Consider the following 27,353-nt stretch of genomic DNA (forward strand, 5'->3'; position numbering starts at 1 on the left):
AATGGTGTCAAGTTATGAAAAGGGAACGTACAACGAGATCTGGGTGTCCTAGTGCATCAGTTACTGAAAGGAAGCATGCAGGTACAGCAGGCAGTGAAGAAAGCCAATGGAATGTTGGCCTTCATAACAAGGGGAGTTGAGTATAGGAGCAAAGAGGTCCTTCTGCAGTTGTACATGGCTCTAGTGACATCACACCTGGAGTATTGTGTGCAGTTTTGGTCTCCAAACTTCAGGAAGGCCATTCTTGCTATTGAAGGAGTGCAGCGTAGGTTCACGAGGTTAATTCCCGGAATGGCATGACTGTCGTATGTTGAAAGGATAGCGGAGTCAGGGGGTATGGGGAGAAAGCAGGAGCGGGGTACTGATTGAGAATGATCAGCCATGATCACATTGAATGGCGGTGCTGGCTCGAAGGGCCGAATAGCCTACTCCTGCACCTATTGTCTATTGAAAGACTGGAGCGATTGGGCTTGTATACTCTGGAATTTAGAAAGATGAGAGGGGATCTTATTGAAACATATAAGATTATTAAGGGATTGGACACGCTAGAGGCAGGAAACATGTTCCCGATGTTGGGGGAGTCCCGAACCAGGGGCCACAGTTTAAGAATAAGGGGTAGGCCATTTAGAACGGAGATGAGGAAGAACTTTTTTACTCAGAGAGTTGTGAAGCTGTGGAATTCTCTGCCTCAGAAGGCAGTGGAGGCAAATTCTCTGGATGCTTTCAAGAGAGAGTTAGATAGAACTCTTAATGATAGCAGAATCAAGGGATATGGGGAGAAGGCAGGAACGGGGTACTGACTGTGGATGATCAGCCATGATCACGCTGGCTCAAAGGGCCGAATGGCCTACTCCTGCACCTATTGTCTATTGAATGCAAGTAAAGGTGACAAATGGACCTTGGGGACCAAGTCTGTAACTCTCAGAAAGAGGCAACATAAGTAGATAGTGGTAAAGGAGGTGTATACTAAGCTTGCTTTCGTAGAATTGGGCGTTAAGAGTCAGGATATCATGATGCAGCTTTGTAGGACTTTGTTCAAGCTGCATTTGGAGTATTGAGTGCAGTTCTGGTCGCCCCATTACAGGAAGAATGTGCATGCTTTTTAAAGGGTACAGAGGAGGTTTACCAGAATAAGAAGGAACTGTAGATGCTGGTGTAAACCAAAGACAGACACAAAATGCTGGAGTAACTCAGGACAGGCTGCATCTCTGGAGAGGAGGAATGGAGAGAAGGAATGTTACCAGAATAATGCCTGGATTAGCGGGTATTAGCTACAGGGAGAGGTTGGACAGACATGGATTGTTTTCTCTGAAACGCCGGGGGCTAAAGGGAGACATAATAGAAGGATATAAAATTACGAGGGGTATAGATAGGTTAGGCAGTTAGACCTTTTTCCCAGAATGCAAAAATCAAGCACTAGACATCATAGCTTTATGGTGTACGGTGCAAAGTTTTATTTTTACAGAGGATGGCGAGTCGCTGGAATGCACTGCCAGGGCTGATGGTTGACACAGATAAGATAGTGGCATTTAAGAGACTTTTGGACAGGCACATGGATATGCTGGGAATGGAGAGATAGGATTATTTTTAGGCAGATAAGAGTGAGTAGACACAATATGATGGAGTAACTCAGAGGGTCAGGCAGCACCTTGGGAGAGAAGGAATGGGTGACGTTTCGGGTCGAGACCTTCTTCAGACTGATGTCAGGGGAAGGGGCGGCACAAAGATAGAATGTAATCGGAGACAGGAAGACTAGTGGGAGAACTGGGAAGGGGGAGGGGATAGAAAGGGAAAGCAGGAACTATCTGAAGTTAGAGAAGTCAATGTTCATACCGCTGGGGTGTAAACTACCCAAGCGAAATATGAGGTGCGGTTCCTCTAATTTGCGCTGGGCCTCATTCTGACAATGGAGGAGGCCCAGGACAGAAAGGTCAGATTGGGAATGGGAGCGGGCGTTGGAGTGCTGAGCCACCGGGAGATTAGGTATTTTGTATACTCCAGCATTTTGTGTCTACCTTCGATTTAAACCAACATCTGCTGTTTTTTTCCCCTTCAGATAAGAGTGGGTCTTGGCATCATGTTCAGCACAGACATTGTGGGCTGAAGGGCCTGGTTTTGTGCTGTACGAGTCTATGCTCGAAAGCAGTGCTTCTTAAACTCATTCACCCTTGAGTCTTCATCACAAAATTTCATTCACCCGACTAAATTTTCTTATGTTTTTTGGTAATTTTCGTCTTATTCTCCCTTGTGTATAATTTTATATGTATTAAGTCATTCGTCCTTCATGCACCCCTCTAGTTTCATTAACCCTTGGGTGAACCATTCACCAGTTTAAGAAGCACTGCTCTAAAGGATGAAGTGACACATCAGGAAAGGGACAGCACAGGAAAAAAAGACAGGTTGGATAAGTTGGGAAAGTTATTTTCAAAAGATACAGGTGAAGTGAATTAGTTATTGGCCTTTCACCACTGATCTGCGTTCAGCTACTGTCTAGGGGAAACATGTCAATAGACAATAGACAATAGGTGCAGGAGTAGGCCATTCAGCCCTTCGAGCCAGCACCGCCATTCAATGCGATCATGGCTGATCACTCTCAATCAGTACCCCGTTCCTGCCTTCTCCCCATACCCCCTCACTCCGCTATCCTTAAGAGCTCTATCCAGCTCTCTCTTGAAAGCATCCAACAAACTGGCCTCCACTGCCTTCTGAGGCAGAGAATTCCACACCTTCACCACTCTCTGACTGAAAAAGTTCTTCCTCATCTCCGTTCTAAATGGCCTACCCCTTATTCTTAAACTGTGGCCCCTTGTTCTGGACTCCCCCAACATTGGGAACATGTTTCCTGCCTCTAATGTGTCCAATCCCCTAATTATCTTATATGTTTCAATAAGATCCCCCCTCATCCTTCTAAGTCGTCTCTCCTTTACATTAAATCAGCATGGTCAGTATCATCCAAAAATACTAGAGGAACAAGATGGACCACTCGCTTAACGTCCGCCATTTTAGTAAGCAAAACCCGCGGTTCGCTATGCCTCTTGTAGTGTAATCAGTGTTTTGGGGGAACAGTATGTGTGATGATACCATTAAAATGCTGAATATATCTCATCTGTCAAGTCACAGATTTTTGTTATTTTTCTTTTAAAATGTTTCTGCAGGTTTCTGCCTACTAAAATGGCGCCATGACGTACTACGGTTTCTAGGGTCGAATGGTCTATCTTGTTCCTCTAGTATCTTTGGTGTCATCTGCCCCAGGGGCAATCAGACAGCACATAGATCTACATGCAGATGCACTCTGCCTGTAATTAGCGTCAAGAGGCAATCGCACTCAGACGCACATGAAATGGAGGAGTGAAAAGTGCCAAAGAGCCCTTCAGAGATTTAATTAATTTAAAAAGTTAAAATCGTTGAAAACACTAGCGACGCTGTGGTGCTGGTTTCGGACGGGCACAGTGATGGACGCACCACACATCTCTGTCCTCCATACAGCTGGCAAGCTCCTCTTTTGACTCTACATATGCGTCTTCCATCAGTGTCTTCAGCATTGTCTTGCTTGGTTGTCCTGGGTTCCGTCTTCCATGGGTGGGTTCCCACAGCACAACCTTGTTTGCTGGTATTTCTGGATGGCGGTGGCAATGACCAGCGAGCCTCATCCTTCTCGGCCTGATCTTCTCGGTCAGAGTGGAATCTCCCTGTAGAGCTGGGCGTTGGTGGTACAGTCCCTCCAACTGACATTTTGAACTTTTCTGAGCATTCGGGTGTAGATACCTTCGAGAGACTTGGACAGTGCTCGAGTGAGAATCACACCCGTACAATAATATTGTCTCTATAGTTGCATGGAAGAATCTCAGTTTGAAACCCGTAGACATCCGAGACGTCCAGATTTTCCCCATGTTATTGAGGGCTTTGCATACGAGCGCTTTCCGGACCTTGATGTAATTCTCCGAGCTCTCTATCCTCGCTCCCAGGTATTTGAAGTCCTCCACGTTTATGAGAGATGCTTCACCATTGGTCTTAGGAGGCTCATGGTCACCACCGTTGAACGCCATGTACTCCGTCTTCTTGGCATTGAGGTGGAGGCCCACTTTCTCGCACTCCGTCTCGACCCTGCCGAGCAGCTCTTGTGCCTCCCCAATTTGGTCTGATAGCAGGACGATATCATCAGCGAAGTCGAGGTCTGACGAGTTGACTGACCCGATTCTTCTCGAGTGCCTTGGGGTGATTGCGCCTTGGTCCTCGAGTTTCTTGAGCGCCTGCTCAGGGCGCCTTTTGATATCCTTATAGCAAATCCAAGAGAAAGACCTAGCCTACTCATTCTTGCCTCTTATGATAACGCTACGCTGTGCCCCCTGCAGCTGCAGTTATTAAGTTTGTTTTAAAAGAACAAATGATTTATTTTCACATGACAGATTGTTCTGCTTGGTGACATCTCAATCTCTCAATTCAATAATAAGGCTTTGTAACATATTTAATTCAAATGTGCTCTCATTGCATGAACATTTGACTTCAATACTTGACATGTACAAACTTGTATTTTTAATGAAATGATAAATTGATGTAACTAAATACTTTAAACAGGTTGGTTATTTATAGTCTTTACCACTGATCAAACTAAAATGTCCAACTGATGCTCTACAATGCTGAGAACTATGTCTTCTGATTCTGTCAACAGACATGGTCACCCAGAAATGCAGAACAATCACTTCTTTAAGAGGCCTCTACAAAATACCATTGTTCCTTTACTTTGGAATAAAACCAGGACAATTACCAGAGAAGGTGTTGAATTACACATTTAATTTCCTGCTCTGTTTTCTCCACATCCCTTGACACACTTATCAAATCACTTTCTAGCATAATTACTAAAATATCTAATTGCCACAACACCCAAAACTTTCTGGAGAGCTGCATATTTCCATTTCCGTCTGGATGGCGGTGACAATTCTTCCCAGTTTCTTCAAGGATGGGGCTCTCTCTCCGAAGGGGGGGCTCAACACCATCCTTTATGGCATTTATCAGAGCAAACCGCACCACTGCCCCTTCCCCGAGCCAATCATTATACCCCCTTGTCTGCAATGTCTCTGCGCTGCTAGCGGGGCGCGGGTGATCTACCCAACTATTGCTGTTGTGTTTTGTTCATCAACGCTACGCTTTCCCATAGAATGGCCTGAGAAAGGCTACGCTCCCAAGCACGAACACAGGTGCGAGGTCAATTCTAGGAGATAACGCGTCTGAATCTTGTTTTCAAGGGGCTATGGAATGTATGGCTAATTTAGCTGATAATTTCATTTCACATTGTAGCTGAAATTGTCTGTTTAACCCCATGCACCACAGATGCATCTTAACCTAGTATGACAATTGCAATACACAGGAGCTGTTGAGGATTTGGAGTGGCAGACTCAGCCCAATCCACCACGGGCATGTAATGAAATATATGCAGGATTCAAGGATTCGGATCAATGAATGGAGGAAGCCCACGGTGAAGAGCACAAATAATTATTTATTAAACCAAACACAATTAAAACACAGAAACTCTATCAACTATCAATAAAGAAACAATACAAAATAACTCTTATGCCCTCTGCGTATTTGAGTCTCCTGTCTGCACTGGCTGGCACCGGCACACACCACGGTCCAAGCTCTCCCACTCTCTCCTTCTCTCTCTCGCTCCTTCTCTCTCTCTCCTTGGTGAAGCTTTTCTCTCTCCCCAAAGATGAAGCTCAAACTCTCATGGTAGAACCATGTACAGCATATATATATTTAATAATTTTACCATTAAAAACAACAGGGGATTATGTGTCAGATAGCTATTCTCCATGGTACCATAATGGCGTGAGTCATGTGTCCTGTCAGACACCGAGCTAGCCTCGGATGTCTCTGGGAAAGCAAAGCTTATCTCAGTGAGCTCGCAGGTGTCTTCATGTTCTACTGGTCTCTGAATTAGCCCAAGCATTCTTCAAAAACATCTACTTGCTTTCCTAAGCAGGGTTCCAAATACGGTACTGCTAAATTAGCTGACAACTCCATTTCAGCTCACAGTCTGTTTAACCCTTACATTACAGGGCACAGCCCTCCCCACCATCGAGTTTCCTGTACGAGGTAATGCCTCAGGAAGGCGGCATCTATCATGAAGGATCCCACCATCCAGGACCGCTTCTCAGTGCCACTGTCGGCAGAAGATACAGATGCCTGCAGTCCTCCACCACCAGGTTCATCCAACAGATGCCTTCCTTCAACCATCAGGTTCTTGCCCTGACTCTAATCCTCCGTCAGCAACAGAACTCTATGGACTACCTCATCATACCCCAACCTGGTTTTCCAATAGTGTTCTGCACTAATGCTTGCTTTCTTTCTGTCCTTATCTTTTAATTGTCTTGGATAATTTATGTTTTAGACTCATTAAACTGTACGGCACGAAAACAGGCATTACAGCCCACCTTATCCATGGCATTACCTGGTACAGGAAACTCGATGGTGGGGAGGGCTGTGCCCTGTAATGTAAGGGTTAAACAGACTGTGAGCTGAAATGGAGTTGTCAGCTAATTTAGCAGCACCGTATCTGGAACCCTGCTTAGGAAAACAAGTAGATGTTTTCGAAGGCATTCTGGGCGTTTCCCTTTTGCCCAAAGATACTAGAGGAACAGGATAGACCACTCGACCCTAAAAGCCGTAGCACGTCAAGGCGCCATTTTAGTAGGCAGAAACATTTAAAAAGAAAAGTAACAAAAATCTGTGAATTGATAGATGGGATATACTCTGCATTTTAATGGTATAATCACATATGCAGTTCCCCCAAAACACTGATTACACTGCGAGAGGCATAACGGACGGCGGGTTTTGCCTACTGAAATGGCTCCTTTGCATACTACACTTCACTATAGGCAATTTCAACGGAGTGGTCCATCTTGTTCCTCTAGTATCTTTGCTTTTGCCTGCATTTGGTTGATATCCTTCTAATAATCGTTGAAAACATTAGCGACGCAGTGGTGCTGGTTTCCGACGGGCACGGTGACGGACGCACCACACATCTCTGTCCTCCATAAAGCTGGCAAGCTCCATTTTTGTCTCTACACATGCGTCTTCCATCAGCGTCTTCAGCATCGTCTTGTTTGGTTGTCCTGGGTTCCGTCTTCCATGGGTGGGTTCCCACACCACAACCTTGTTTGCTTGTATTTCTGGATGGCGGTGGCAATGACCAGCGAGCCTCATCCTTCTCCACCTGATCTTCTTGATCAGAGGTGGAATCTCCCCATCGAGCTGGGCGTTGGTGGTGCGGTCCCTCCAACTGACATTTTTAACTTTTCTGAGCATTCGGGTGTAGATACCATTGAGAGACTTGGACAGTGCTCGAGTGAGAGTCGATGTCTCACACCCGTACAATAATATTGTCTCTATAGTTGCATGGCAGAATCTCAGTTTGAGACCCTTAGACATCCAAGACGTCCAGATTTTCCCCATGTTATTGAGGGCTTTCCATGCGAGCACTTTACAGATGGACCTTGATGTCATTCTCTGAGCTCTGCATCCTCGCTCCCAAGTATTTGAAGTCCTCCACTTTCTTGAGAGATGCTTCACCACTGGTCTGAAGAGGCTCATGGTCACCACCGTTGAACGCCATGTACTCCGTCTTCTTGGCATTGAGGTGGAGGCCCACTTTCTCGCACTCCGTCTCGACCCTGCCGAGCAGGTCTTGTGCCTCCCCAATTTGGCCTGACAGGACGATGTCATCAGCGAAGATGAGGTCTGACGAGTTGACTGACCCAATTCTTCTCGAATGCCTTGGGGTGCTTGTGAAGCCAAGGTCCTTGAGCGCCTGCCTCATTGCATATTCAAGGACAATGACAAAGAGAAAAGGTGCCAGCGTGTCTCCCTGTAAGACCACCGCGAGGATTTCGAACACTTTGCTCTTGCCATCCGGGGTGACAATCTTCGCCGTGGTGCCCAAGTGCATATCCTCAATGGCTCTCAGGAGACGCGGAGGGATACCATAAGCCTTCAAAATCCCCATAATTTTGTATCGATGAATCGAGTCAAAAGCCTTCTTGAAATCAATGAAGGTTAGGACAGCGGGCAGGTTGTTATTCTTCACCTCCTCAATGATTCTTCGGACGGCAAGGATCTGTGTGACCGTGTTGCTCTTCTCTCTGAAGTTGTTCTGATTGTAACGTAGCTTTGGGTTGATAGCAGCCCTAATCCGGTTGAGAATCAAGAGGCACATGTCAGGCTGATGCCACGATAGTTGTCAGTCTTGTTCAGGCTCCCAGATTTGGGGACGGGGATGATGTTGAATTGTGACCATTGTGTTGGCTTGTCATTCGTCATTAGTGCTGTGTTGCAGAACTTGAGCATGATGTTGTCGAGCTTACAGTTTTTCAACACCTTTGAAGGGATGTTATCAGGGCCTGGACTCTTCCCTTGCTTCAGCGAGGTCTTCATTTTTTGCAGCTCCTGCAAGGGAAAGGGGTCGTCGTGAATCTGTACATCCACGAGGACAGTCTCAATCTCCTCAGTGACAGTTGGAGGTTCTTAAAGTGGGTGAATCACGTGTTGATTCGGTCCTCTGGAGAGTTCCCGTTGACTTGACCAGGCTTGGCCTTCCTCCTGCTACTGATCTCGTTCACGACCCTCCATGCCTCGCTACACCACTTGCCATCATTGGCAGCCTCTACTCCCTCTATCATTCTCACAACCTCTTGCTCCTTCAGTTTGTCGTACACCACAAAGAGTTGGGATTTGATTGCCTTCAGGTCCTCCTTGAGCTGCTCTTTCCTGCTCCTAGTGTAGGCCTCTTGGCATTCAGCAAATACTTTCCGTGCTGCAACAACTTCCGAGTGCTCAGAGTTGTGACTTCTCTTCACACGCTTCACTTTGGGTAGACTCTTCATTGCTTCAGAGTTGACCTCTATGAACCGTTCGTAGCGAGCCGTAGCATTTTCCCTCGCCTCAGCTCCTCCCCTCTCCTCTTCTTGTTTCTCCTCCTCCAGCATCTGGAAGTGGTTCACCACCTCTACTGTGTATTGCGCCTGTCGATCTGGTCGAGAGGAAAACAACTTCCAGTCCACTTTCTCCTTGGGGCCTGTAGATTTAGGCTACCTCAGGCTAAGCATCACTCGCATTGTTACCACTCGGTGATCCGAGCTCACGGTCTCAAAAGTACTGTACGCTTCAGCGTCCATGACACTGTTGTGCCATTTGCGTCCACCATGATGTAATCCAGCTGGTGCTTTTCACAGCTTTCCTTGTCGCTTCTTGAACATGGTGTTGACTGCTAGGAGACTATACGCCTGGAGAAAGCTGTCTACAAGTTGACCATTCCGGTTAGTGTCACCAGTGTGATAGGTGTAACGGACATCCTCTGGTCCAAGGTGGGCATTAAAGTCCCCGAGCACAGCCAGAAAATTGTGCGCAGGTACTCGCTCCATCACAATTTGGAGGACAGAGTAGAATTGTTCCACTTTGGCCTCAGGGCTGCTGTTGTCAAATCAAGTCAAGTCAATTTTATTTGTATAGCACATTTTAAAAAAACGCACGTTGACCATCAGTGCAGGTACTAAAAAAGAACATACAATGGTACACAATGACCTAACAACACATACATAAACAGTTTACAGCGCCCCCTCAGAGGGCCTCAAAACGCTAGGGAGTAGAAATAGGTTTTGAGCCTGGACTTAAAGGAGTCGATGGAGGGGGCAGTTCTGATGGGAGGGATGCTGTTCCACAGTCAAGGTGCTGCAACCGCAAAAGCACAGGGTTACCACTAAACTCAGCAATAAGGACTCGAGGACTGACAGAGTGGACACTCTGTAGCGCGTTCCTTGCTCCTACAGGGTGTCCACTCTGAATATCACTCTAAAATGAACCTATCCATAAATCTGACCAAATGTCTTTTGAAAGTCGTAATTGCATCTGCTTCCGTAACTTTCCCTGGCAGCTTTTTTGTGTCTCCTATGTGCTGGTGATGCTGCTGCAAGCACGATTTTCATTGTGCCTGTACCTCAAAGTACTTGAAAATAGACAGAAAATGCAGGAGTAAATCAGCAGGACAGGCAGCAGCTCTGGAGAGAAGGAATGGGTGACGTTTTGGGTCGTGACCGTTCTTCAGACTTACTTGTACTTGTACTTACACCGTACTTGTTCTATGACAACAAACTGACCTTGAACTTGATCGATTAAACATTCCCACTACTCCACACTCACACATGCCAAATGGGACTATAATTTGTTCATCGCATCAATCCCCTCTTCCTCTCCCCAAACAGGATCACTATGGATTTACACACAATGGTGGGTGCCTGGAATGTGCTGCTAGGACTGGCGGTGAAAGCAGACACGATGATGATGTTTTAGATAGGCACATGGATGGGGAATGGAGGGATATGGATCACGTGCGGGCAGAGGATATTGGTTTAACTCAGCATCATGTTTACATGGACATTGAAGAGCAAAAGGCCTCTTCAATGTTCTATATGTAGCTTTCTTCCCAGTGGAAAGATCAAATATTAGAAGACGTAGATTTAAAATGATATGGGGCCATGTTTTTCTCTCACTTCAGGTAGCCCCGGCATTCCCTCTCTCTCCATCCCTCCCCACCCAAGTCGCACTAGCTTGTTTCCTTTATCATCGTTACCTTTTTGCATATCTTTCATTCATTGTTCTTTATCTCTCCACATCAGAGATGTGGCCAGAGATCCTAAGGTGACGGAGGAACTGAAGGAAATCCACATTAGGCAGGAAATGGTGTTGGGTAGACTGATGGGACTGAAGGCTGATAAATCCCCAGGGCCTGATGGTCTGCATCCCAGAGTACTTAAGGAGGTGGCGCTAGAAATTGTGGACGCATTGGTGATCATTTTCCAATGTTCTATAGATTCAGGGTCAGTTCCTGTGGATTGGAGGGTAGCTAATGTTATCCTACTTTTTAAGAAAGGAGGGAAAGAGAAAACGGGAAATTATAGAACAGTTAGTCTGATATCAGTGGTGGGGAACATGCTGGAGTCAATTATAAAGACAAAATTGCGGAGTATTTGGATAGTAGTAACAGGATTGTTCCGAGTCAGCATGGATTTACGAAGGGGAAATCATGCTTGACTAATCTTCTGGAATTCTTTGAGGATGTAACCAGGAAAATTGACATGGGAGAGCCGGTGGATGTGGTGTACCTTGACTTTCAGAAAGCCTTTGACAAGGTTCCACATAGGAGATTAGTGGGCAAAATTAGAGCACATGGTATTGGAGGTAGGGTACTGACATGCATAGAAAATTGGTTGACAGACAGAAAGCAAAGAGTGGGGATAAATGGGTCCCTTTCAGAATGGCAGGCAGTAACTAGTGGGGTACCGCAAGGCTCGGTGCTGGGACCGCAGCTATTTACAATATACATTAATGACTTGGATGAAGGGATTAAAAGTACCATCTTTGCAGATGATACAAAGCTGGGTGGTAGTGTGAACTGTGAGGAAGAAGCTATGAGGTCGCAGGGTGACTTGGACAGGTTGTGTGAGTGGGCGGATGCATGGCAGATGCAGTTTAATGTGGATAAGTGTGAGGTTATCCACTTTGGTGGTAAGAATAGGAAGGCAGAGTATTATCTGAATGGTGTCAAGTTAGGAACAGGGGACGTACAACGAGATCTGGGTGTCCTAGTGCATCAGACACTGAAAGGAAGCATGCAGATACAGCAGGCAGTGAAGAAAGCCAATGAAATGTTGGCCTTCATAACAAGAGGAGTTGAGTATAGGAGCAAAGAGGTCCTTCTGCAGTTGTACAGGGCCCTAGTGAGACCGCACCTAGAGTACTGTATGCAGTTTTGGTCTCCAAATTTGAGGAAGGATATTCTTGCTATTGAGGGCGTGCAGCGTAGGTTTACTAGGTTAATTCCCGGAATGGCGGGACTGTCATTTGTTGAAATACTGGAGCGACTAGGCTTGTATACACTGGAATTTAGAAGGATGAGAGGAGAGCATATCGAAACGTATAAGATTATTAAGGGGTTGGACACGTTAGAGGCAGGAAACATGTTCCCAATGTTGGGGGAGTCCAGAACAAGGGGCCACAGTTTAAGAATAAGGGGTCGGCCATTTAGAACTGAGATGAGGAAAAACTTTTTCAGTCAGAGAGTTGTGAATCTGTGGAATTCTCTAACTCAGAAGGCAGTGGAGGCCAATTCTCTGAATGCATTCAAGAGAGCTGGATAGAGCTCTTAAGGATAGCGGAGTCAGGGGGTATGGGGAGAAGGCAGGAACGGGGTACTGATTGAGAATGATCAGCCATGATCACATTGAATGGCGGTGCTGGCTCGAAGGGCCGAATGGCCTCCTCCTGCACCTATTGTCTATCACTATCTATATCTCTCGTTTCCCTTTTCCCTAACCAGTCTGAAGAAGGCTCTCGACCAGAAATGTCACCCATTCCTTCTCTCCAGAGATGCTGCCTGTCCCGCTGAGTTACTCCAGCATTTTGTGTCTATCTTAAGTTTTAAAACAGACGTGTAATGCAAGCTTGTGTTTAAAAAAATGATATATATAAAATATACATATTTATACGGTGTGGTGCGGCTGGAATGCAACGCCAGGGGTGGTGGAGGGGACAGATACCATTGTGGCGTTTAAGAGGCTTTTAAATGGCACATTGATAATCATATGCATGTGCCTAACCAAAAGTCGCTCAGATGCCCCTATCATACCTTCCTCCTCCACAGTCAAAAAGGCCCAACAGAGGATTGTACTTCCTGCAGCAGCTGAGGAAACACAATCTGCCACAGGCAATGATGGTCCAATCTATACTGCCATCGTAGAGTCGGTCCTCACCTTCTCCATCATGGTCTGGTTTGGCAATGCCACCAAGCACGACATCCGGAGGCTGCAACAAATAGTTCGATCTGCTGAGAAGGTTGTTGGCTGCAATCTCCCCTCCCATTGACGAACTGTACACTGCAAGGGCCAGGAAGCGAGCGGGCAAGATCATCTCTGACCCCTCTCACCCTAACCACAAACTCTTCAAACCACTTTCCTCGAGAAGGCGACTCCGGACTGTCAAAGCAGCCACAGCCAGACATAAAAACAGCTTTTTTTCCGCAAGTAGTAGCTCTAATCAATAACCAAAAGTCTGTAGCCTCCTTTTGCTCTGGTTTATTTCATTCACATGTTTAAACTATAATGTTGTATTCTTAATGTTTTAGTGCTTTATGCTTTATTCTTAATTGCTTACTGTATGTTCGTGTTGTTACTTGCGAGCGGAGCACCAAGACACATTCCTTGTATGTGTACATACTTGGCCAATAAATTTATATTCAATTCAATTCACCAACCCCAACAGTAGGCTCCTGGCTCCCACCATGTTCTGTATAAAAAGCTTGCCTCTTACTTTGGACCTTAAAGCTATGCCCTCCACTATTTGATATTTCTATCATGGAAGGGGGGAGAGAGAGGGTGGGGAAGAGAGGGGGGAAGAGAGAGAGGGTGGGGGAGAGAGAGAGAGAGAGAGAGAGGGTGGGGGAGAGAGGGGGGGAAGAGAGAGAGGGTGGGGGAGAGAGAGAGAGAAGAGAGAGAGGGTGGGGGAGAGAGAGAGAGAGAGAGAGAGAGAGGGTGGGGGAGAGAGGGGGGGGAAGAGAGAGAGAGAGAACCTTGGCACTCTTCAAGTCACAGCTCGACAACTTGGACATGGATCATCTCACCAAACCTACCCACATGAAAAATCTAAATAACCCTTTTGCAACCGGTACCCACGCGAGCTAAACCTGCACGAGATAGCCCAGCTGTTGTGCAGTGGAAAGCAGAGGGGGGAGAGAGAGAGAAGGGGGAGGAGGAGAACAAAGGGGGAGAAGGGGGTGAGAGAGGGGGCAGTCGGGATCTGAGGTAACCGAGTGCGGGCGAGGGGCGGGAGGCGTCAGACAGGCCAGGGGGCTGCGACGGACCTGATCCCACAGCAGCCACCGGTCGAGCTGCCGCTCCAGCTCCTGGTCGCCATCATCGTGGACGTCGCCCTTCAGCGGGTTGGCGTTGATATGCTGCCCGGCGTCCCCCATCTCCGCTCGGATCTGCGGCGGGGAAGACGGTTGGCGCTTCACCGTCGACCGACCCGCCTCTTCATCGTGTTGTGTGTGAGGAACCGTCGCCGCCGGCCGTCCGTCCGCCGCGCGCCTGCGCCACACGGGCCGGCGCCATCTTTGTAGTTTGATGACGGCCGCGGCGCGTACGCGGGCAGCCTGAGTTCGAGGGCCAGCGGACCACACCTCCCGGCGGGCATCGCGCGCAGCCGCTGCTGCGGTCGCCCGGGCAACGCGGTCGATGGGCGGGAGGAACCCGCTCAGCGCGGCGCCTACTGGGAGTTGTAGTCTTCTCTTCGAGGGGAAAATGCACTGGACAGTCATAGCTGGACATGAGGAACTGCAGAAGATAGCTGCCTGTCCCGCTTAGTTACTCCAGCTTTTTGTCTATCTTCGGTTTAAACCAGCATCTGCAGTTCCTTATGTGTAAGATGGTTTACACCGAAGGTAGACACAAAGTGCTGAAGTAACATAGGGACCGGCAGCATCTCTGGAGAGAAGTTAGACACAAAATGCTGGAGTAACTCAGCGGGTCAGGCAGCATCTCCTGAGATGCTGCCTGACCTGCTGAGTAACTCCAGCATTTTGTGTTTACCTCGATTTAAACCAGCATCTGCAGTTATTTTCCTACATATCTCTGGAGAGATGGTAAGGGTGACACTTTGGGTCGAGACCCTTCTTCAGTCTGAAGAAGGGTCTCGACCCGAAATGTCACCCATTCCTTCTTTCCAGTGATGCTGCCTACCCTGCTGTTAATCCAGCATTTTGTGTCTATCATAGCTAGAAATAGTCTGAAGAAGGGTCTTGACTCAAAACGTCGCCCATTCCTGCTCTCCAAAGATGCTGCCTGTCCCGCTGAGTTACTCCAGCTTTTTGTGTCTATCTTCGGTTTAAACCAGCATCTGCAGTTCCTTCCTACACACTCCTGAACCTCAGGAACTGCAGATGTTAAGTTACACTGAAGATAGACACAAAATGCCGGAGTAACTCAGAGGGACAGGCATCTTTGGAGAAAAAGCTGTAGGTCATGTTTCGGGCTAGACCCTTCTTCAGACAGAGAGTCTGGAGAAAGGAAAATTAGAGATGGAGACAATGATATGGAGGGATATAGAACAAATGAATGAAACAGATCGTTTCCTTACTTTTATGCATATCTTTCAATCATTTGTTCTCTAGCTCTCTTCATCACCATCTAAACAATATATTTGTCTCGATCCGAAACATCATCTATTCCTTTTCTCTAGAAATGCTGCCTGACCCGCTGAGTTAATCCAGGTTTTTTTGCATCTATCTTTTAGAAAATTTATTTATTGTTTTCCTCTACATCTTGCCGCTCCACTGCGAATTCTCAAGGTATGTCTACTTTGAAGTTCTCCTCCTCTCTTCGATGAGAGTTTAGCAACATCCTCTCTCACTGGTCCCCCCTCTGCGAATCCTCCTGCCCTCTTCCTGTCTCCGACTACATCCGATCTTTGTCCCGCCCCCTCCCCTGACATCAGTGTGAAGAAGGGTCTCGAACCGAAACGTTACCCATTCCTTCTACCCGCTGAGTTACTCCAGCATTTAGTGTCTACCTTTAGTGACACCTTATTGTCACATGTACTTGATACAGTCAAATTCTTTGTTTTGCATACAATACACGAGTATGCAAACAGATGCCACATATCGGGCGTGGACAAAGTTACAACATATTCAACAAAGTATTCAACATAGTCCTGATGGTCCCTCTTCCTTCTCAACACCCCCTTACCCATGTCCATTTGTTACCTGTCTTTATCTTGCCTTTCCCCTCTTCTAGCTTTCTTCTCCTTCCCCCCTCCCTCCCCCTCATCAGTCTGAAGAAGAGGTTTGCCCCGAAACAATGGTCTCAACAGATGCTGCCTGACCTGCTGAGGAGCTAATTGTCGGAATGACATAGTGGGCAGGAGTAATGCTGTATGACATTGCATACAGGGCCGTTTTTACAGCATTATGGGCCCCCGGGCAAAGCAGTTACTGGGGCCCCTACCGTTACTCTCCCCCACCCCCCTTTCCCTACCAGCCCCCCCCCTGTCGTGCCGGCGAAAAGCATTTACCGAAAAGCACTTAGCGATGGACTTAGGGTGCTACATTGTTGCGAAAAGCATTTACAGATCGCTGTGAGAAGCACTTGGGGACCGAAAATGTTGCGAAAAAAGCACTTATTGAACCTACATTTTTAAAGTAGTATTTATTTATTGCAAGTCACTTAACATACACAGATCAGCATGGGGCCCCTATGCTCGTGGGGCCCCGGGCAAGTGCCCATCAGGCCCATGCGTTAAGACGGCCCTGATTGCATAGTTCACAGAACCAAACAAGAGGATGGGATTTACATTCCACAGCCAGGGGCAAAGGGTCCTCTGTCAAAGGTAGACACAAAATGCTGGAGTATCTCAGCGGGTCAGGCAGCATCTCGGGAGAGAAGGAACGGGTGACGTTTCGGGTCAAGATTCTTCTTCAGACTGATGCCAGGGGATGGGGTGGGACAAAGATAGGATGTAGTAGGAGACAGGAAGACTAGTGGGAGAACTGGGAAGGGGGAGGGGATAGAGAGGGAGAACAAGGACTATCTGAAGTTAGATAGTCCAGCATTTTGTGTCTACCTTCTATTTAAACCAGCATCTGCTGTTTTCTTTCCTTGGTCCTCTGTGGCACCGCCGCCCCCGCCCCCCCCCCCCCCCCCCCCCCAGAATTGTGGACGCAGCCCAGACCATTACACGAACCAACCTCCCTTCCATTGACTCCATCTACACTTCATGTTGCCTCGGCAAGGCCAACAGCATAACCAAGGACCGGTCTCACCCCAGTCAATTCTTCTTCTCCCCACTCCCATCAGGCAAGAGGTACAGAAGTTTGAAAACCTTCAGATTCAGGGACAGTTTCTTCCCAGCCGTTTTCACGCAGCTGAACTGTCCTCTCGCCAACTAGAGAGCGGTCCTGTCCTCCCATCTACCTCATTGGAGACCCCAAGACTACCTTTACTCGGACGTTACTGTACTTTATCTTGCACTAAACCTTATTCCCCTTATCCTGTATCTGTACACTGTGGACGGCTTGATTGTAATCATGTGTAGTCTTCTTGATGACTGGATAGCATGCAACAAAAAGCTTTTCACTGCACTTCAGTACACGTGACAATAATAAACTAAACTGAACTTGACCAGTTCTCACCTTAGCCAAGGCAATCATAGATTAGAATATTCACCACCATTTTATTTACGGCACACACTGCCACCCTCTGGCATCTGCCTGTATGTCATCTGGCAACACGAGTTGTTAGAACATCGAGACACAAAGGAACTGCTGAAGCTGGTTTACAAAAGAAAGACATTAAGTGCTGGAATAACTCAGTGGGTCAGGCAGCATCTCTGGAGAACTTGGAAAGGTGAAGTTTCATCAGTCCGAAAAAGTGTCCCGACCCAAAACGTCATGTGTTTCTAATTCTCCAGAGATGCTGCCTGAACCACTGAAGTACTTCAGCACGGCATTTTTTTTTTGTTCGGACATAGAACAGCACAGCAACAGGCTCTTCGGCCCACAATGTCTGTGCAGAACATGAATGAATTAAAAAATGAATAAATAAAAAATTTATGAACCAAGTATGTATACGTACAAGGAATTTGCCTTGGTGCTTTGCTCACAAGGATAAAAGTACGATATACAGTAGACAATTAAAAATAAAACAATATCATATAAACATGTGTTGATGTCGTGGCAGAGTCCTAATGAGGTCGAGATCGGTCGCCTCACCTGGCCTAGGTGCCACATTTTCGCAGGGACTTCTGGGGGGAATTTCAAGTGTGCTCTTGTAATTTTGTCCAGATTAAAGGAGGTGCAGGACCACCAGTTACTAGAAAATCGTTGGTGGACCTGTACTCTTCCTCTGAGCAATCTTAATGACGAATGCAGGAGTAACTCAACGGGACAGGCAGTATCTCTGGAGAGAAAGGTTGGGTGACGTTTCGCCTTGAGACCCTTCTCTGCCTGTCCCGGCTGAGTTACGGCAGTTTTTTGTGTCCAACTTTGGTTTAAACCAGCATCTGCAGTTCCTTCCTACACAATCTTAATATATTGCCGGTTGCCCCCTTTGATAGGTACAGGCCAACAAGTTAACTTGGGACATCTTCGACTCTTTATGGTTCAGTATTGTTCACTGTGTCGTTTTATTTACAAGCAATCATTGATCCTCCCACTGCCTAATTTCACATTGCCACCCTCCCCCCCCCCCATTCTGAGTACTGGCGCAGGGTCTCGACATGAACCCAACCCTCTGCCTCCACACGATTTCACCAGGAGTTTCTTTTCACTCCAGATTCCAGCATCTGCAGTCTCCTGTGTCTCTGTCAAGTTCTCATTCAGTGTTCCTGGTTTCAGTTGACAAGAGGAGGTGATTCTATAGTTCACTGAACCCTATTGGAAGGAGACGGCATGTTTTGATCTTTGCATTCTGTTCAAGTTCATAAGTCCTAGGAGCAGAATTAGGCCCATCAAGTCTACTCCGCCATTCAATCATGGCTGATGTATCTTTCCCTCTGAAACCCATGCTTCTGCCTTCTCCCCATAAACCCTGACACCCGTACTAATCAAGAATCTATCGATCTCTGCCTTAAAAATATCCATTGACGACCTCCACTGCCTTCTGTGGCAATGAATTCTACAGATTCACCACCCTCTGACTAAAGAAATTCCCCCTCATCTCCCTCCAAAAGGAACGTCCTTTTATTCTGAGGCTATGACCTCTGGTCCTAGACTCTACCACTAGTGGAAACATCCTCTCCACATCCACTCTGTCCAGGCCCAAAATTGCTCACGTAATTGCCTTGCAAACCTCCGACATCTGAAAACCTCTTCAGTCGACCAGTTGGCTGGGTGGTCTTTGGGGATGGAGACTTCCTAACGCCTCAGCATGCAGTTGAACTGTGCGGCGAATGTTTCCAGGAAGGATTCCACGCCCTCGGAGACTGTCACCTCTCTGCTCAGCTCTTGAGTCAGGGACGTCACCCCTTTGCCCTTGATGCCACAGGGAGTGATGTGAGAGAACCAGTGCAGATCATTGTTGCAATTCAGTGCTAACCCGTGAGAGGTGATGTATCTGCCGCAGTGGATACCTGTAGAGTCACACAGACGGACAGACACAATAAGGGGAGGAATGACAGTGGAGTGGGCAGTGTAGCAATTAAAACAGGTGGAACAATGTTCACTGAAGGTATAAGAGCCTGAAAACTGTAATGACTAGGTTCAGGAGCAGCTTAAATGTGTAGGAAAGAATTGCAGATGCTGGTTTAAATCGAAGGTAGACACAAAATGCTGAAATAACTCAGTAGGACAGGCAGCATCTCTGGAGAGAAGGATTGGGTGACGTTAGAAACGTCTCCCATTCCTTCTCTCCAGAGATGCTGCCTATGCCGTTGAGTTACTCCAGCAATTTGTGTCTATCTTCAGGAGCAGCTTCTTCCCTACAACAATCAGGCTATTAAATAACCTCCAAATAAGTTATAAAGTCATAGAGTCATACAGTGTGGAAACATTCCTTTCGGCCCAACTCGCCCACACCGGCCAACAATGTCCTAGCTACCCTAGTCCCACTTACCTGCACTTGGTCCATAACCCTCCAAACCTGTCCAACTGTTTCTTAAACACTGGGATAGTCCCAGCCTCAGCTACCTCCTCTGGCAGCTTGTTCCATACACCCACCACCCTGTGTGTGAAAAAGTTACCCCTCGGATTCTTATTAAATCTTTTCCCCTTCACCTTGAAACTATGTCCTCTGGTCCTCAATTCCCCTACTCTGGGTCAAAGACTCTGTGCATCTACCCCCAATCTATTCCTCTCATGATTTTGTACACAAAATAAGCTCCAAACTACATAGACTTTTCGTCATTATATTTGACTTTGTATTTTATTGTTTGGTTACTTGTCTGTTTATTTTATATACTGAACTTTTTTTGTTTATTATGGATAAACTGTTGTTTATAATAGATTTTGCAGAGTACTATATTTACATATCTGTTGTGCTGCCACAAGTAAGAATTTAATTGTTCCATTTCAGGACATATAACGATAAAGTCTGAAGAAGGGTCTCGACCCGAAACGTCAACCCATTCCTTCTCTCCAGAGATGTTGCCTGTCCTGCTGAGTTACTCCAGCATTTTGTGTCTACCTTCCATATAACGATAAAACCCTCGACTTATTTTGTTATCATATTTTAGATTAATTTTTAAATTTGTTTATTATTGTCACATGTACCGAGGCAGAGTGAAAAGCTTTTGTTTGCGTGCTGTCAGTCAGAGAAACATAGAAAATAGGCGCAGGAGTAGACCATTCGGCCCTTCAAGCCAGCACCACCATTCAATATGATCATGGCTGATCATTCAGAATCAGTAGACAAATCAGAACCTGAACCCATTCCTTCTCTCCTGAGATGCTGCCTGACCTGCTGAGTTACTCCAGCATTTTGTGACCCATTCCTTCTCTCCTGAGATGCTGCCTGACCTGCTGAGTTACTCCAGCATTTTGTGAATAAATTCAGAATCAGTACCCGGTTCCTGCATATCCCCTGATTTTGTTGGCCCTAAGAGCTATATCCAACTTTCTCTTGAATACATCTGGTGAATTGGCCTCCACGGCCTTCTGTGGCAGACACTTCTACATATTCACAACTTTCAGGCTCTAGGAGTTTTTCCTCATCTCAATCCTAAATGGCCGACCCCTTATTCTTAAACTGTGACCCCTGGTTCTGGACTCCCCAACATCGGGAAATTTTTTACTGCATCTAGCCTGTCCAAACTCTTAATAATTTTATATGTTTCTATAAGATCTCCTCTCTCTCAGAAAAGATTGCAGATGAATACAATCAAGCTGCACATAGATAGAGTACAACATTTAGTGCAAGACACACTTGGGCGGCATGGTGGCGCAGCGGAGGAGTTGCTGCTTTACACCGAATGCAGCGCCAGAGACCCGGGTTCGATCCCGACTACGGGCGCCGTCTGTACGGAGTTTGTAAGTTTTCCCCGTGACTTACGTGGGTTTCCTCCGAGATCTTCGGTTTTGCTCCCACACACCAAAGATGCACAGGTTTGTAGGTTAATTGCACTAAACGTTATTCCCTTATCCTGTGGACACTGTGGACGGCTCGATTGTAATCATGTATTGTCTTTCCGCTGACTGGATAGCACGCAACAAAAGCTTTTCACTGTTTAAACCGAAGATAGACACAAAAATGCTGGAGTAACTCAGCGGGACAGGCAGCATCTCTGGAGAGAAGGATTGGGTGATATTTCGGGTCGAGACCCTTCTTCAGACTCAAATAGGGTAACACGGTGGTGCAGCGGTATAGTTGCTGCCTTACAGGTCCAGAGACGCAGGTTCGATCCATATATACAAGTTCATTGAATGTTTTAGATTTAGATTTAGAGATACAGCATGGAAACAGGCCCTTCGGCCCACCGAGTCCGCGCCGCCCAGCGATCCCCGCACATTAACACTATCCTACACACACTAGGGACAATTTTTACATTTACCCAGTCGATTAACCTACATACCGGTACGTCTTTGGAGTGTGGGAAGAAACAGAAGATCTCGGAGAAAACCCTCGCAGGTCACGGGGAGAACGTACAAACTCCGTACAGACAGCACCCGTAGTCAGGATCGAACCCGAGTCTCCGGCGCTGCATTCGCTATAAGGCAGCAACTCTACCGCTGCGCCACCGTGCCGCAGATCCTGACTACAGGTGTTGTCTGTATGGTGTTTATACGTTCTCCCTGTGACCTGTGTGGGTTTTCTGTGAGATCGTCGGCTTCGAATTTCAAAACGTCACCCATTTCTTCCCTCCAGAGATGCTGTCTGTCCCGCTGAGTTACTCCAGCATTTTGTGTCCATCTAAAAGTTTTTCACCGCTCCTAGGTACATGTGACAATAAACTGAACGAGACTGAACTGAAGCGGCACTCACCGATGGCACAGATTTTGTTGCTTCCGACCCAGACGCCGGTGTCTGGCGAGGTGTCTGCTTGAATACCGAACTTGCGACAGAGCTGGACGGTGGTGGTCTCCAGCTCTGCCACGTACCAGCGCACGCTCTTCCTGAAGTGGGCCAGGTTGAGGATGGGGTAGCACACCAGCTGCCCGGGGCCGTGGAAGGTGATCAGCCCTCCCCGGTTGGCCCGGTGGAACTCGGCTCCCAGCCCCTTCAGCCTCTCCTCCTCCTCCACCGGGTACTGCGCTGTCCTGATGCCGACAGTGTAGACCGGATGGTGCTCACACAGGAGCAGCGCGTTCACCGCCGGTTCAGCGGCCGGCGGCTGCGACAGGGAGTCGATGTGGCGCCGGATGTACCTCCGCTGAGCTTGCAGTGCGTCCCCGTAAGAAATCTTCCCCAGGTTCACCACTTCAACCACCGGCTTCAAAAGGGTCATGGCACCAGCTTCAGGCTCCACGTTTCAATGTTCAGAAGGATTTGTCAGGATTTCCTAAGTACTTAACACCCAGCTTGGCATTGATGGAATGAGAAATCAGAACATAAGTTTACAGAGTATTAGTTTAGTTTTGTTTATTGCCACATGTCACGAGGTACACTGAAACATCTTTTTTGTTGTGTGCAAACTCCACACAGACAACACCTGAGGCCAGGATCAAACCCAGGCCTCTGTGGCTGTGAGCCGGCAGCGCTATCCGCTGCACCACTGTTCTGGGCTTTTGTGGATCCCAGATTTGTAATATTAGTTTAGTTTATTAGTAAATTCAGTTTGGTTTATTATCACGTGTCTTGAGGTTCAGGGAAAGGCTTTTTGTTGTGTGCTATCCCAGTCAGCGAAATGACTATATACAATTACAATCGAGCCTGTGTGTGAGTGCGTGTGTGTGTATATAATATACATATATATACACACACACAGCAGTCAGTGAAGAACGCTAATGGCATGTTAGCCTTTATGACAAGAGGAGTTGAGTATAGGAGCAAAGAGGTCCTTCTACAGTTGTACAGGGCCCTAGTGAGACCGCACCTGGAGTACTGTGTGCAGTTTTGGTCTCCAAATTTGAGGAAGGACATTATTGCTATTGAGGGAGTGCAGCGTAGGTTCACTAGGTTAATTCCCGGAATGGTGGGACTGTTGTATGTTGAAAGACTGGAGCAACTAGGCTTGCATACTCTAGAATTTAGAAGGATGAGAGGGGACCTTATTGAAATATATAAGATTATTAAGGGATAGACAATAGGTGCAGGAGTAGGCCATTCAGCCCTTCGAGCCAGCACCGCCATTCAATTCGATCATGGCTGATCACTTTCAATCAGTACCCCGTTCCTGCCTTCTCCCCATACCCCCTCACTCCGCTATCCTTAAGAGCTCTATCCAGCTCTCTCTTGAAAGCATCCAACGAACTGGCCTCCACTGCCTTCTGAGGCAGAGAATTCCACACCTTCACCACTCTCTGACTGAAAAAGTTCTTCCTCATCTCCGTTCTAAATGGCCTACCCCTTATTCTTAAACTGTGGCCCCTTGTTCTGGACTCCCCCAACATTGGGAACATGTTTCCTGCCTTAATGTGTCCAATCCCCTAATTATCTTATATGTTTCAATAAGATCCCCCCTCATCCTTCTAAATTCCAGTGTATACAAGCCTAATTGCTCCAGCCTTTCAACATACGACAGTCCCGCCATTCCGGGAATTAACCTAGTCAACCTACGCTGCATGCCCTCAATAGCAAGAATATCCTTCCTCAAATTTGGAGACCAAAACTGCACACAGTACTCCAGGTGCGGTCTCACCAGGGCCCGGTACAACTGTAGAAGGACCTCTTTTCTCCTATACTCAACTCCTCTTGTTATGAAGGCCAACATTCCATTGGCTTTCTTCACTGCCTGCTATACCTGCATGCTTCCTTTCAGTGACTGATGCACTAGGACACCCAGATCTCGTTGAACATCCCCTCTTCCTAACTTGAGAATGACTGGATTGGACACGTTAGAGGCAGGAAACATGTTCCCAATGTTGGGGGAGTCCAGAACCAGAGGCCACAGTTTAAGAATAAGGGGTAGGCCATTTAGAACGGAGATGAGGAAAAACATTTTCACTCAGAGAGTTGTAAATCTGTGGAATTCTCTGCCTCAGAAGGCTGTGGAGGCCAATTCTCTGGACGCTTTCAAGAGAGAGCTCGATAGAGCTCTTAATGATAGCGGAGTCAGAGGGTATGGGGAGAAGGCAGGAACGGGGTACTGATTGTGAATGATCAGCCGTGATCACATTGAATGGCGGTGCTGGCTCGAAGGGCCGAATGGCCTACTCCTGCACCTATTGTCTATTGTCTAAACCTCCTCTACACCTTCTTCAAAGTTTGTCAGTAAGCAGCAGGCACCCATCAGTCCTTGCTGTGAGATGAGTTGTTTTGTTGCAGATTACTTTTTTTACTTACGGGTTCCTGATTTTAAGGTGCAAGTGGACACTTCAAGCAAAATTCACAAATCACTGCTCAAGACTCTTGTTCATACTCTGATTCGGACATTCGTGTGTACATCTTCCTTCGGCACTGACTGTGAAAGCTTCTCTTTGGCCTGGCGTCATAGAAATTCTGAGTAAGGGTTGTGGATCTTGAGTGTGTAATGTCGACCCAGTGATAGAGAACGGTGAGCAGAAAGACCATCACACCAAGGAAGTTTACAAAGTGAAGGAGTTCAGTCATTCTCAGAGTCTGGGAAGAAGAGGTGAAGAATCAAATGAGATTTGGTCAAATCCTTTCTGACTGCTTCTAGGTTTAGGTTTATGTTTGTCACGTATACCGAGGTATAAGAAAAACTTTGTTTTGCATGCTATCCAATCAGATCAGATATGCAGTCAAGTCAAACTCAAGTACAACAGGTAGAGCAAAGGGGAAGGTACAGAGTGCAGAATATAGTTCTCAGCATTGTAGTGCATCAGTTCCAGAGACAAAGTCCAATGTCTGCAATGGATTAGAGGTGAATTGGACAGTACCCTAGCTTATGAAAGGACCTGGTAACAGAGAAGAAGAAATGGTCCCTGAATACAGTGGTTTTAAGCTTCTAACCGATAGAAGTGGGGAGAGGAAGGACTGGCTGGTGCAGGACAAGTCTTTGATTTTGCTAGCTGTTTTTCCAAGTCATCGTGAAGTGTAGATGGAGTAAATAATGGGGAGTCTGGTCTGTGTGTGATGGACTAGGCTACGCCCACAACTCTCTGCATTCACTTGGTTGTATAGTTGAGCAGTCCAAGGCACTCGATGAAGCTTCCAGGCACTTTTGGGGCATTGGATAGAATCTCACTACTGCCATTAGCTTCATTTTCCCCACATTGAAGGTGGGCATATGGAATGAGGTGCCAGAGGAAGTAGTTGAGGCAGGTATTAGAACAACATTAAACGGCATTTGGACAGGCACAGTGATAGTGAAGGTTAAGAGGGATATGGAACGTCACCTATCCATGACGTCCCAAGATGCTGCCTGACCCTCTGAGTTACTCCAGCAAATTATGTCTTTATCTTGTAAACCAGCATCTTATTTCTACATAACTAAATTTTGTTCAAACCTGTCTTTGAATAACAAATGAAGAAATTCAATCAATAAAAAATGGTTGTTGTTGGACTACAGCAAACTGTCACCGCTGACCATAGTCAGTGTGGAAACAGGCCCTTTGGCCCAACTTACCCACACTGACCAACATACCCCATCTACACTAGTTCCACTAGCCTGCATTTGATCCATATCCCTCTAAACCTGGCCTATGCATGTACATGTCTAAATGTTTCTTAAATGTTGCAATAGTCTCAGCCTCAACTATCTCCTCTGGCAGCTCGTTCCATACACCTACCACCCTTTGTGTATAAAAGTTACCCCTCAGGGCTCCCATTAAATCTCCCCCCCCTTGAAGAGTTGACAAGGTTGATGCACAAATGGTGGTGTCGGGGAAGGATGTTCCACTCTGGGATACTCCATGGATATAGTGACTGTATTTTTGTTTGCTCTAATTCTAGTATAAATAAATGAAGTGACCTGGTGGGGACTGTCTTGTAAATTTCTGGGTATTGGATTGAATGAAGTGATTTTATACTCGAAGTGGCACAATCTCAATAGTTAGCACAACATAAGCTTGATCGGCTATTCTTCGATACAATATAAATAAACTAGCCCCCCCAAAAAATTGTAGTAAAATAGAATAATTGTCCGCTCCTCACCTTCAACAAGACATCAGAACCTCAGCTCCTGGCTGAGCGCCGCCATCTTTGTGATCTTTCACCTCACCCTCGCCTTTACGGTTTAAAACGCGCTTATTATAAAATTTCCACCGTTGAACGCGGCAGTAAAGTGAGAGCGGTTGTCGGTGAGGAATGTGAGCGGTTGTCGGTGAGGAATGTGAGCGGGCGGGGAGCGGTTGTCGGTGAGGAATGTGAGCGGGCGGGGAGTGGTTGTCGGTGAGGAATGTGAGCAGGCGGGCCCAGGCCCGGCTAGGCCGCGTTGCCGGGGTAACGGGCAGCTCCCGTCACCTGTGAACCCGGGCGGGGGTTGGCGCCATGGTCGCCATGGAGGAGCTGGAGCTGCTGGTGGAGAATGTGGAGGAGCTGGTGGTGGACGAGAACCGCATTGTGAGTAGAGGGAGGAGGAGTGAGGGAGGAGAGGGAGGGAGGAGGAGAGGGAAGGAGTGAGGGAGGGGAAAGGGGAGTGGAGAAACTGATGGCGGGCGAGAACCTCATTGTGAGCGGGAGAGGGGGGGAGAGGGGAGGGAGAGGGGAGGGAGAGGGGGGGAGAGGGGAGGGAGAGGGGAGGGAGAGGGGAGGGAGAGAGGGGAGAGAGGGGAGGGGGAGAGAGGGGAGAGTGGGGGAGGGGAGGGGGAGAGGGGAGGGGGAGAGTGGGGGAGGGGGAGAGTGGGGAGGGGGAGGGGGAGAGTGGAGGGGGAGCGGGAGAGAGTGGGGGAGGGGAGGGGGAGAGGGGAGGGGGAGAGTGGGGAGGGGGAGAGTGGGGAGGGGGAGGGGGAGAGTGGAGGGGGAGAGTGGGGAGGGGGAGGGGGAGCGGGAGAGAGTGGGGGAGGGGAGGGGAGAAGGAGAGAGGGGAGTGAAGAAACTGATGGTGGGCGAGAATCTCATTGTGAGCGGGAGGAGAGGGGGAGGAGGAGAGGGGGAGGAGGAGAGGGGGAGGAGGAGAGGGGGAGGAGGAGAGGGGGAGGAGGAGAGGGGGAGGAGAGAGTGGAGAGGGGGAAAGGAGAGGGGGAGAGAGTGGAGAGGGGGGGAGAGAGTGGAGAGGGGGAAAGGAGAGGGGGAGAGAGTGGAGAGGGGGGGAGAGAGTGG

The 27,353-nt window shown here is 47.5% G+C and overlaps 3 protein-coding genes across 5 annotated transcripts in view; 1 reads left to right on the forward strand and 2 right to left on the reverse strand.

The window, feature by feature from the left end:
- The window catches only part of pgm2l1 (phosphoglucomutase 2-like 1), a 77,043-nt gene extending 62,933 nt beyond the window's left edge, over window positions 1–14,110 (reverse strand). Inside the window, exon 1 of the mRNA XM_078401942.1 lies at window positions 13,907–14,110. Coding sequence (XP_078258068.1) covers window positions 13,907–14,017 — 111 coding nt within the window. The 5' untranslated portion in view covers window positions 14,018–14,110. The remainder of the gene's footprint in view (window positions 1–13,906) is intronic.
- A 2,650-nt stretch (window positions 14,111–16,760) lies between these two features.
- On the reverse strand, window positions 16,761–26,655 carry lipt2 (lipoyl(octanoyl) transferase 2). 2 transcript variants are annotated; one of them, XM_078401951.1, is made up of 4 exons: window positions 26,247–26,655; window positions 24,474–24,749; window positions 22,014–22,549; window positions 16,761–19,167 (listed from the first exon to the last, which is right to left on the reverse strand). In XM_078401951.1, the coding sequence occupies exons 3-4, from the start codon at window positions 22,474–22,476 to the stop codon at window positions 18,953–18,955; spliced, it is 678 nt and encodes a 225-aa protein (XP_078258077.1). In that variant the 5' UTR covers window positions 22,477–22,549; window positions 24,474–24,749; window positions 26,247–26,655; the 3' UTR covers window positions 16,761–18,952. The 2 variants fall into 2 exon arrangements, with proteins under 2 accessions (XP_078258077.1, XP_078258076.1); XM_078401950.1 differs by lacking the exon at window positions 24,474–24,749.
- The window catches only part of pold3 (polymerase (DNA-directed), delta 3, accessory subunit), a 37,792-nt gene continuing 36,821 nt past the window's right edge, over window positions 26,383–27,353 (forward strand). The window contains exon 1 of one of the 2 annotated variants that reach the window (XM_078401945.1): window positions 26,383–26,654. In XM_078401945.1, coding sequence (XP_078258071.1) covers window positions 26,583–26,654 — 72 coding nt within the window. In that variant the 5' untranslated portion in view covers window positions 26,383–26,582. The remainder of the gene's footprint in view (window positions 26,655–27,353) is intronic. The other variant, XM_078401944.1, reaches the window with a different exon arrangement.

The sequence above is a fragment of the Rhinoraja longicauda genome, chromosome 7, assembly GCF_053455715.1.
Source record: "Rhinoraja longicauda isolate Sanriku21f chromosome 7, sRhiLon1.1, whole genome shotgun sequence".
In the NCBI taxonomy this organism is placed as follows: Eukaryota; Metazoa; Chordata; class Chondrichthyes; order Rajiformes; family Arhynchobatidae; genus Rhinoraja; species Rhinoraja longicauda.

Excerpts from the sequence above, each read along its gene's own strand:
- lipt2 (XM_078401950.1), bottom strand. The coding sequence starts at position 22,476 with ATGACCCTTTTGAAGCCGGTGGTTGAAGTGGTGAACCTGGGGAAGATT. Across the intron at positions 19,168-22,013 it reads CAACAAAATCTGTGCCATCG|GTATCCACTGCGGCAGATAC; the intron begins GTGAGTGCCGCT and ends GTGACTCTACAG.